Below are 11,868 nucleotides of genomic sequence, written 5' to 3'. Positions count from 1 at the left end.
GCAGGAGGCAAAATATTTATAATTTTCCATCAATATTTCATCACTGGCTGTGTCCAAACAAAGACGAGGCTTTGACCATAATGGTCCTCCATCCGTTTATAGATTTTGGGGAGAGGAAGTAACATACCAGTGTCCTTTGACACCAGAACTAAGTCTGTCTCAACTGCCGTGAACACAGGATCCATGCATATTAGATAGCTAGGTTGTCCTACAGTCAAGTACTGTAGAATAAGTACTGCAAAAGGAGAGGCAGTTATGTTTCTCTGACACTTTCACAGCCTGGGTTTGCTTCACATTAAACATACTGCAACTCATATGTCGAACACGGTGGTGGACTTGGCAAGGCATCTTCGGTGTCACATGTCACCGTCTGTGAATCCTCCTTATACCATCCTCACATCTCATCACAGTGGGATTAAGTCACCTAATGCTTCCATTCATTAATCCCAGCGGTTCCACTTAACACACTAGAACAGTATATAGTAAGTCAGAACCAATCTGTGGTGTGTCTCGGCCTGTCGTAAATCTCCCCGACTCACTCTGCAGTGAGAGGATGACCTCATTGTCTTTTCCTGGCCCATTAGCTTTCTGGGAAAACCTCTGGGGACCGTTGTTAACCCCTCTGGTGCTGGACCAAGCAGCATTACACTCCATCCCAACCAGGTGGAATTGGTTTCATATTATAAAATATTGATGGACTAATTTGCTCTACATGCTATGCAGATGTCACACATTGGTTTCATAACATTGAGAATTACATGCATATTATTTGGGTGCATTTCAATAGTCAAAAGTGCCTGCCTCCCCACACATCTTCATTTGCACTGATCTGTACACCCAGGGGCATTGAAGGCAATAAGGTACATACTGTGAACTTTATTTCACCCATCCAGTTCCTTCCTCAGTGCCAATCTACTCTGCCACCAGAACCAAAGCTCATGTGAGACCCGGCCTCTTCATGTTTCCATCTGTCAGGAGAGACTACCTCAGTGCAGACGGAGTGAACACAGGGAAGGACTGCGCTCATCCGTTACTGCCACTCTTCCAGGTGTCTAGCTGGGAACCGTGGACGCAGGGTCTACACTCCCAGTCCCAGGGTGAAGTGCACTACAGACATAATAGAGAAAGCTTATGGGGCGGTCGTCTTAGGTTACAGGTTCACCATAATGATGGGACCTGCCTTGCATTCTAATTGCAGGTAATTTACCTCCTGTGGACTGTTATTGTTCCAGCTTCTTTTGTGCTGGCTGCCGTTTAGAGCAGAGGTCAGTGAACCTGGGACCCCTGACTCCTCCAGACAGGTAGTCTAGGATTAAATGACCCAAGACGTTCTGTTAGAGAATAGACTCATCTTCTGTGCTTAATAGACCCCCAGCTCTCCCTCCTTTACTGTTACATTGTTTGCCATTAACTTCAGTTTACAGAAAACTTTTGAGGTTGACTTGATTAAAGAGATCGTTTCTCGTTCAGTTATACACTTTAGAGCAGGTACAGATGAATTTCCGAGAGAAAGAAAAAATGTATAATTTGAACTGAATTCACAATTTGAGATATCGCAGTTACAAATTGAGACTACAGTCCATGTCGTTCACATTTTTCACTACAGCAGAGACAAATCACCTGCACCCGTGCACCCTCTCTGTCACAAAATACTAGAGGATCCGTCTCAAGAGGCCACAGTAACCTGGGAACAATGGTGTCCTTTGTGAGAGAGTGACAGAGAGTGAAGGTCTGCTCCTACGGAGACAGACAGAAGAGCATCCATTAGGGCTCCATTCAGGGACGCCGTTGACTTTCATGTCATCCCATTGTGGCACTTCTCCTTGGAGAGGCTGACACAGAGTGGGTAATGAGGGGTAATTGACTCAGGGTCAAGGATGATTAATTCCCTTGGTCAGGTGTCCTCGCTTTCATACCTGACAGAGACGCAGGTTGCCGTGAAGCCACAGGCGGGCGGGCAGAGCAGGAGGCTGGCTGGAGCTGAAACACGAGACACACGCAACACACACGGTACACACTGCCCAGGCCGTTCTCATGATGTCATCCAATCCTTGGACAGGCTAGTGGTTAATGCTCTGAACTGCGGCACCTTGACTGCTGCCACAGACCACAGCTCTCCATCACTCTCACACACACCTAGCAGTGTTCACATGTCAGTCTGCTTCATTTATATGGCTAATGACCTGGGGTAAGACACAAAGGTGAAAGGTCATAACTATCTTCCCCTACACAGAGCTATACTGAGCTCCCACCACAGACCACAGATTGAGAGTGACAGTCGTACTACTCTACCCTCCTTTCTCCTTCAGCTTCACTGGCTAATCTGAATCCCTCATTTTCTGCACAAGCAATTTCCCCCCCCCCCAAAAGGCCAGTGATTACAGGCGACCTGCTGAATGTATGCACGCGTTACTAAATGCCAGGGCTAGCTGGTAATTGACCAGGCAGACAGAGACGCCTGCGGTGTAATTGAGCAGGGTTGAGGGGTTCTGGTGGGACTGAAAGGACCTGGGGATCCCCCACCGGCCATTAAGCCCAGCAGGAGGGCTCCTGCCTGGGTCCACCTCAGGCTCAGGGCGGCCCCTCATCCAGCCTATCGCCCCTTCAACAGTGTGGGACACCCCAAGATCTGGAGAGGGTTTGGATCACATAGTGTGAGAGGAAGAATGAAAAATAAGACTTTAGGGCACTAACTTTAAAAACGGTTTGTTTGAAATTCCTTTTTTATTTTATTTTTTAAACATAGATTCTGCATTGAGACGCAGAACCCATGTAGAATCCATGTCAATGGAGACTCAAAGAGAAGGTATCATTTAACTGCAATACATATACGGTACGTGTCATAAGTTCATCTCTTGCTGGCTGTCTGTCCATATGCAGTTGGGATGAACAGAGCAGAGCACACATGCTGAGCCTGATATACGTTGACCCCCAATTGGCCTGTCCTTTCACTCCAGTCGCGCCGTCACATACCAGAAATAGCCTCATCACTTCCACTACAGTAGATGACAGCTAGCCTAGCAACAAGGCCCAAGCACACCAGTGCAACCAACCAACCTCCCACTAGGCAACAGCGTCATCTACTGATCTACATATACTGTTTACATGATACAGCTTCCCTGATACCCTTAACCTCTTGACGGAACAGTGCCCAGATACGACTGTTCTGTACCAAAAGGACACCTATCAGATACACTAAATCAATGTAAGAATTTTCATTTACCCTCTTAAGCACAAAATGTAGTGTGACAGCAATTCACTTCAATGATTCAAATACTTTTTATTACAACCTACGGTAACAAACACCTCATTTGAAATATGCAACTAGAAAACTACTACGGTAAGGCAAGAGGGGTGAGAGTAAACATTAGGAAGTGTAAAGCTGCTTAAGACACAGGGGAGAGAAAGATGATCCAAGGCTGACCGTCTTGCCCTAGTGCTTGGAGCGATGTTCCCCCTGCAAACGGTGGTGCTCCCTTAGTCTGCAGTGAGAGAACAGAGTTAGTTAGCGCATTTATCAAAATCAAAAAAAAAGTGTATGTAAAAAAAATTATATGGTTGACGCTCAAGAAGCCTTCTTGAAAATATAACTTCTTGGGGACAATTGAGTTTGCTTATGAAGGACACAAACCTGACAGCGTTGATCTTGATGAATCCAGAGGCATCACATGGGTCATAGTCTCCCTGCACATCCATACTGGGACAAAAAAACAGGAGTGTAAGTCACGTTATTATGTAGGCCTACGTGGTTGGGGAAGGGCTTTTGCAGGCACATTCTAAACTGAAGTTATTCCACCATTCGTCTAGCCCACAGGAGAGGTAGGACAGTGAATAACATTAACCACGGATTATTGCATCATTCAAAAGAAAAATGTCAATTGATTTCTCTGAACGCATTTGCTCTTTATTTTTGCGATTTCAGAGGGGGAAAAAAACAACCACACGTTGAGAAAAAGCACAAACACCCAACTCATTTGTAGACAATCCAGTTTTGTACAAACTCCTAAGCAGAGGAAATGAGTTTTCCTCATAACCAGAAGTTTTTTTTGTCTGTGACATCCTTTTTGTAAGCAACGCCCGTGATGAAAAAATTGTGCTAGTGAACATCTATTATATAGGCCTCTTGTGGCTCGTTCCCTTCTCCTCCTCTGTGTGTGTATTTGTAAAGGTGTGGTTTTGTAAGGTGTGTGTATTTGTAAAGGTGTGTGTGTGTGTCGGAGAGAGAGAGGGGAGAGTATGTTCCTCTATGTTAGAGCCTCGCTACCCTCCGAAGGTAGTACGCGACACAGTTGAAGCAGTGCAGTGGAAACAATTGTCTCCCTGAGCCAACATTCCTACAGTATAAAAGGTAATAGCAGAGGAATGTTTTTTTAAACAGCTGAAATGTATAGACATTTTCCTTATATTTCAGACTTGCTATATTGCGTTTTTACCTGAAATTGCAGTAACAACCCGTTTAATGGAAATTGTAGCTGCCGGCTGCACTGAGACATGTATGACATGAAAGACCATCCCACTACCAAAAACATGTCAAAGGTAGATCCTACACATAGGATGTGTTGTTTCATTTGTAACATTGTGTGGTGGTTTCAGAGGTGACACCACAGGTCCCAGAATGGTGCTGGTGGGGAGGGGGGGTTGTTTTCCTGGGGCCCAGAGTTTCCCCTGACCTGGTAGTAGGCTAACCTCACCAACTTCGGACCCAAGTTGTGAGGTATGACATAGCAATAAATCAGCTGTAAAAAAAACAGTTTTATATGGGCTATGATGGGACCAGAGTTTTTCTGATCCGGTCATGTGGTTTAAAATAAAACTCCTGGAAAGTCTCCTGGAAAGGCCAGAGGGAGGATTAAAACATTTAAACCATTTACAGGAACATACTAGTCTGAGCTCGCTGTATGCAGGGTTACAATCATGTAGGCCTAAAAAGACACTCAAACAGCATGTCATCACTATTGTGTTGATTCATTCCACTAAAAATACTTAGTTAGCCTGTATAATAAGTTTGTTTTAAGGTAGGCCTAGTGTACTTTTATATTCACATGAGAAGGTTAATCGTTCCTTTTTGATAGGCTGACGTTACTTGATGAAGGCATGATATAAATCAAAATGTAATGAGTGTAGCAAACAGACAAGAAAATAAACCTTTCATTGTCTGCACAATGCACATAAATGCTTATGAATTATTGTATTACCCAGGTGTGTAATATTGTTGTTGTATTATTCAATAAAAGCTAGGTTTCCATCCAATTAGCAACATATTTACATGAGAATATTCTAAAATCAGCATAAACACAATGTGCATTTCCCCACCAGAAACGTGTTTCCATCAAATGGACTTGTTGTGGATAAAATGCTGTGCGTGATGAAGTAGTGCACATAAAAATAACTTGGTTAAATTTCCATGTAACCAATTAAAAAGTACAAGTTAAATGGGTTTCCATCGCATTTTCAACTCTGCTGACTGTCTTGTCACAAACAAAATGTACGTTTTATAGTGAATGTGTTCATTCTGGTATGGGCACTTGCGCTCTAGCCACCAGCTCCAGATACAGTGCGGGTATAGCCTACATGAGGAGAATATTATGGACAGCGAGATTGTTTATTTGTCAAATGGCAGCCAAGCATCGATCATCATGTCACCAGAATAAGACCCTCAATATTTATTGGAAAGTTGCATCAAGCTTATCACTGTGAACTTTCACCACACTGTGAAGTTCATCATAACTTATTTCATCTGTAGCCTCAAACTGTATACGTGGACGACACGAGTCATCGCATGACTCCAAGTTTACTTCCATATGAAGGTCATAATATAAATATTTGCGTATAAAAGCGTTTCCACCTCCATTTCTCACAATTAACTTTACCGACAAAAATAGCCCACCTTGCTAAGCGTGTTTTGTTTTGTCGACATTTGGAAAGTTTACCGACAAATTGTCTGTTTCCAACAGGCCTGTTGTGATTTATCTGACATGTACTTTATTCGCATAAAAAGGCTGGATAGAAACCTGGTTATTGCTGAATATTTTGTGTTTACTCGCTACTGTGATATTTACGGTCAATTTGAGCTGCGGACCAAGAATGTCGCATTGCCAGCCACAACAAAAGGTTAGACAAGGATGTAATGTGAATTGAAAAGTAGAATTATCTGTTCGCCACCCCACCCCATCCCCTCATACTCGCCTTCATATCTCGTAGTGGGAATAGGGCCTAATTACAGTCGTTTTTACCTGCAGCGCGAACACCCTCAGCTCCTCCTCCACAGAGCCCCAGCTGCTAATCTAAGACCTGCACTCATTCTTCAGACACACCGTGCTGGAGGAAATCAAAGAATGTCAAAAAAAAAAAAAAAGACTCCGTGGAGAGAAAGAAAGGCAAGACCACCATCAACTCTCAAAACAAGGCTCCCTACCTACCATCTTATGAGTGCGGTCTATGAGTTGTTGAATGGCTGTGGAAGCAGGTTTCCAGAAGGTGAATACATAGGAAAAACCATGTGGTCTAATTGACTGCCAAACACCTAGCAGGAAACCTTCTGACATTTGTCCCAGATCAATGCAGCGTGTGTGTGATGCTATACCACTGTGTTAATGACACTGTTTACTGAGGAGACGCAGCTAGCTGTCCACCAGGGTCTTACAGTTAAGCATGGGTTTGGAGGGTGAAATGGTGTGTGTGTGTGTGGGGCTGTACTTCAGGTGGTATAAGTGGACTTTGCACCACAATGGGATCCTTCACAGGACACTCAGCACATCTGTTACCTCAGAATAGTGCCCCTAAGAACCTCTCCTCCAGTGCAACCCAACACTCAGTCACCAACAGGAGTGTGTGTGAAAGAGAGCGAGGTTGAGCTCTCAGCTGCACAGCTCCCCCTGCTTAACTAGCATGAAACCTGTGCTTTGGCCTTAAAAGCAGCACTCTCTTCTCCTTTGGCTGGAAATGCCATTAGCGGTGGAGGGTAGATGGAAGGGGGCATATGGAGGCTTTGCTTTGGTCAGCACTGAGCCAGCCCAGGGGGCATTGGGGGCTTAGGTGTCTGAATGGACTCACTGTTCCACAGCGAAGAGACCAATGGGGAGAAAGCCCTCCAGGAATTGAGCTTGACACCCCTGCTCCGCACTCTGATGTCTTTGGAGCCAGTGTCCATTTATTGGTGGTGTAGGGTCAGTGGAGAATGAAGTGACCTGAGCAAACAATGGGGATACTGCATATATGCAGTGAACTGATTATACTGTACCCAGAGATTAGTCACAAGCACACAATGCTAGAGGTCCTTACCTGACCAGTTCCTCGTTGTAGAGGGATTTGGGCGACTCGCGGCCCAGGATGTAGACCTGGCCTTTGAAGACAGACAGCTGCACCTTGCCCTCCACGCTCTCCTGGGACTTGTCAATGCAGTGGCGCACAAACTCACACTCCGGACTATACCAGAAACCTGGGGACAAGGAACTGGATGTATACAAGCCACTATAGTGGAAATCATCCTTCAGCCTCCATTAGAAGTCTGGTTCAATTGTGCACATATGACCCCCCCCCCCCCCACCACCACCACATTCTCCTCCCATCCCACTCCTCATGCGAGCACTCGTCACATCGCTCCAGGTGAGGCTCAGACCCTTCACCCCGCCTCTCCTGCCTCACCCAGGTGACCTGCTCTGTCGGTCTGAGGGACAGCTGGACTGGGGGGGGGGGGGGGTAGAGAAAAATGACGCCCATCTCCATGGGGTGGCTCTCTCCCTCTTCCATGCCCTTCCACCTCCCAATCCCCAAGAACAATCCTCTCACCCAGTCCCTTTCCACAGAATCTGCAGTGGTGTGAGTATCACACAGTCAGGCCAGGGCTGAGTGGATGGATCAAGCCACAGCTGTCCTCTTTCTCTCTCTCTCTCCATACTGTGTTCTGTTCAGGGAATCCCCTGTGGCTTTAGCCCATGCAGTGGGCCAGGCAGAGACAGTGGTATTTCACGCTTTAAGACCATAATGAGTTTAATCTCTGCCCCCCTCCTAGAAGGAGCTAGCTAGCGCCTGTACCTTGGTGTCTCGCTCGCTCTCCTTGGTCTCTCTGCCTGCCTGGCCAGCTCCCTCCTCTCATGAGGATTTAAATTGCAGAGGCTCAGTAATCAGTCTCTAACGGCTGTGATCCTATTATAGGGGATGAAGGAAGGCCGGCCGGGGGGGCTTAGGACACCTGAGCCAGGCGGACAGGAGGTTTAGGCCCCAGTCATTCAGTCACACATTACCTCTATGAGAGGCAGAAGTAACATAGTCACTCCTCACCTGTCAATCACCGTGATTGCCACTGTGTGAGGTGTTCTGGCACAAAATGGCTGCCGTGTGCCATGCACAATTTAATCACCCAGATCAGTGTAAAGTATTTTGCATAATTTTATCATCAATGTAAAGTGCTTTGAAAACAAGTGAACATGATATAAATCAAATATATTATCAGGAGGCTGAATCATTTTTGGCTAACCATTTAGTGTGTGTTCTAGGAGAGAACATAACCATGAATGCACCGTTTCTGAATGCTGTATGAGCACGGTTTTAAATGTGTGTGTTTTTTGCGTAATACACCAAACGTACCGTTGTAGAGCATCTCGGCGAACTTGACCCCCAGGCCCTGTTTGATCCTCCTGACCTCTCGGTCCATGGTGAAGGTCTCTATGTCCAGGTGAGCGTGGTAAAGGATGGTGCCTCCTGGGGTCTCATAGATACCTGGGGGAGCACAGAAACACACAACTAGGTGCGGAACAAAAGGTGGAGAGACAAATTAAGCACATAGGTTGCATTGCATTTCAAAATAGTCTGAAGTTGCCCCCCCCCCCCACCCAAACAAAAATATTCCATTCATACTTTTAGATGTGTGTATGGTTGTGAATTGTTAGACTTTACTGGACTGTTGGAGCTAGGAACACAAGCATTTAGCTACAGCCACAATAACATCTGCTAAATATGTGTATGCGACCAATATAATTTAAATTGATCAGAACAGGTCTCTGGTGGTCCTGTGTCCATGACAACCTCATTGTACTTCCTTCCAGGACCAACTCAACTCAGACAGCTCTATTAGGCACCAGCCATCTTCACCCTCCTCCTCCAATACCTTGGCTGACGGACAGGCCAGCACCACAGTATATCAACCCAGTCAGAATGAGCCTGTCGCGGGCAAATGACAGGGTAGGAGGCCCCCGCCAGCCCTGAGCTAGGCCCCAGGCTCTCCCGACCCTGCAATTTACCCCCACTGCACTGTTGAGGGGAACGGAGGGAGAAGACAGAGGGGGGGGGATGACAGGAGAAATGAAGCTGTCACTCAGCTGTCTGTCTTATGAGGGCGAAAAGAAAAGGCCGAAAGAGACCAGAGGAGAGATCGCGTTTCTCTATTCAAATAATACCATTCTAATACGCTAAACCACTGGGACATCTCTGTTTAATTGACTATGGTTACGTATGGGCAGGATATTCCTATCCTTTCCATTCAGTCTTTGGGATTAAACTCTGCGGATGGGCGCCTTGTGTTGGGACCTCAATTCACTGTTAGAAGGGGCACCGATACAATTCTTGTCTTAGATGGAGCCTACTTGAAGGTGAGGGGGGGGACCTTCTGAAAATTGAGAAGCACTTACAAAGCACTGGCTGCCCAAAACAGGATTTTGCAAAACTGCTAATCATCTAAACCTCAAAAAGTGGCAATTTGAGCCACTAAAACAAGGCAACAGAGGGCAAAAACAGGGGCAATTCAACTGTCACTATCTGATAAAACAGTTCAAACTGCCCTTTAACCCAATTTACCTTAAGCACCCCAAAGAGAGATTAGAAAGACAAATGAACAATAAAAAGTCTCTCTTACCTTAGCTAAACCAACTGTGGCTTAGTTAAGCTTAGGAGGACAAAAACACCAGTGATTTCCAGGTATTAATCTTTTAAACAGTTTCTCTGTATGTAGGCCAATTCTGCTAGAGGGGGTAGAGGGGTTAAGACTAAGCATTAACCCCACCTGGGCTGAGCCTGTGCTCCCCTTTGGGCGTACAGCCCACGAATGCAGGCACAAATATACACATTAAGCCTGCTTCCTGCTTTCCTGATGTTCCTCTGATCAAGAATCAAAACACACACACACACACACACTTCAGAATTGTAGTTCTTGAATTCAACTAGGCCTAAATTCCTGAAACACGAAAAAGTACAAATTTGTCTGATATTCTAAACTGTCTGAAAAAAAAGCCTCCAAAAACAAATCAAATTTCTTTCAATAATATATCAATCAAACCAGTTAATCATCACCATAACGTTCTCTACAGACCCTCAGCACAACATGGTTCGTCACAGTGGAGAGTTCAGAGCTCAGACAAGGGTTGACAGGTGTACACCACTTACATACACCAGTGAAATGTTTTGTCGAGAACTGACAACATTCTTGACAACCATTTCCATGCCCCGCCTTCTTGACCCCCCCCCCAAGACATACAAATAAATGACACATTCAGTCTGTCAACTAGTCAATCCTCCTTGGCATCTTTTGTGCAAACCCCCCCTTCTCCCCCTGCCGTCAACACACAATCTTTACTAGTTATTCACTGCCGTCAAACCTCACACTCCTCCTTTCCCATTTCTGTAGAAAAGATGAGCTTTGATCTTTTGTGCAGCCAAGAGGGAGAAAAGTGGGCTTCCCATTTTTCAATTTCTACCTGCCACTACGCCAGAGGCGGAGTGTGTTGGCGAGTCAATTTGCTGGTCAGGTTATTGTGCGGAGTAGAAATGCAGTGTGGCAGGAGGCAGGGGCCACTGAGGGAGTCAGTGACGTGCTGTCTGACATGGGACACGGGTGCCACAAACATCTTGGCCCCTCACGGCCCTTAAGCATGCAGAAATAAGGAGGTTTCTGAGAAGCTCTGTTGACGGAGAGGGCAATTCGAAGTCATGCGGAGTGGCCGACTGCCGAGATGGAGTGTGTGTGTGTGTGGGAGGCTGCAAAAAGAGAAATGCGAAGGCTTTCTGCATGTGAAAGTGAATGTGGGTCACATCAGACCCTCAGTTTACAGGTGAACCAGAGAAAAACATTTCCTCTGAAAGGAAAGAGGCACATAATGCTGTGTTTGTTCATGGTCTTGCTTTTCCTCCACAACACTTTTATGCAAGTGGAATAGCAAGTGTTCCCTTTTAGCACTGACATAAAATGACTGCAATTGCCTGAAAGCACTAGAGATGTGACAGGAAGCTTTACAAATGGATAGGACATGGAAGTGTTGGCACTTACGGCGGAGTAGGTACTGTATGTCTTTGTCCGAGCTTATCTATAAATCTAAAATATCTATAAAAGGGAAGTGCATTTTAACCAAAGCTATTGATACAGTGTACATGTTTTTCCTCTCAATTCAATTCATCTGTATTCTCTCAGGATCTCTTCTCTTTATACATATAGGCTCTCTCATTACACCTCGTCACTGCCTTACCTCTGGACTTCATGCCGATGAAGCGATTCTCCACGATGTCGATCCTCCCAACTCCATGCCTCCCTCTGAGACCACAATGGAAACCACAATAGAATTCTTACTCACCAAGAACAGTAGTCAATATTTCAGTATTCTCGCCTGCAAACACCCACACTTTGCTGAAAACACTGCAGTATGAGTTTACACACTGCCCTCTTAATGGTGGTTCCATGCAGTCAAGGATTCTCATTCGCAGTTTGGCTCTCCCTACTGATTGTCCGACTCACCCCATCTCATTGAGGTAAGAGAAAGTCCGACTCACCCCATCTCATTGAGGTAAGAGAAGATGTCCAGCGGTGTGTCCTTCGACTTCCCCTCCTTGACGTGGGTCACCTTGATGGGCACACCTGTGTGGGTTGGAATGGAACAGTCAGAC

General features: G+C 45.6%; 1 protein-coding gene across 1 annotated transcript in view; it reads right to left on the bottom strand.

Annotated features, from left to right (window-relative positions):
• Positions 1 to 3,260: 3,260 nt before the first annotated feature.
• The window catches only part of ass1 (argininosuccinate synthase 1), a 29,314-nt gene continuing 20,706 nt past the window's right edge, over positions 3,261 to 11,868 (bottom strand). Inside the window, exons 10-15 of the mRNA XM_064972102.1 lie at positions 11,755 to 11,839; positions 11,454 to 11,518; positions 8,587 to 8,718; positions 7,282 to 7,438; positions 3,632 to 3,697; positions 3,261 to 3,482 (exon numbers count right to left, since the gene is read on the bottom strand). Of these exons, the coding sequence (XP_064828174.1) occupies positions 3,434 to 3,482; positions 3,632 to 3,697; positions 7,282 to 7,438; positions 8,587 to 8,718; positions 11,454 to 11,518; positions 11,755 to 11,839 (554 nt within the window). The 3' untranslated portion in view covers positions 3,261 to 3,433. The remainder of the gene's footprint in view (positions 3,483 to 3,631; positions 3,698 to 7,281; positions 7,439 to 8,586; positions 8,719 to 11,453; positions 11,519 to 11,754; positions 11,840 to 11,868) is intronic.

This window comes from Oncorhynchus masou, chromosome 8 (genome assembly GCF_036934945.1).
Source record: "Oncorhynchus masou masou isolate Uvic2021 chromosome 8, UVic_Omas_1.1, whole genome shotgun sequence".
In the NCBI taxonomy this organism is placed as follows: Eukaryota; Metazoa; Chordata; class Actinopteri; order Salmoniformes; family Salmonidae; genus Oncorhynchus; species Oncorhynchus masou.
The sequence above is the reverse complement of the archived record's forward strand: the minus strand, read 5'-3'. Positions and strand labels throughout refer to the sequence as shown.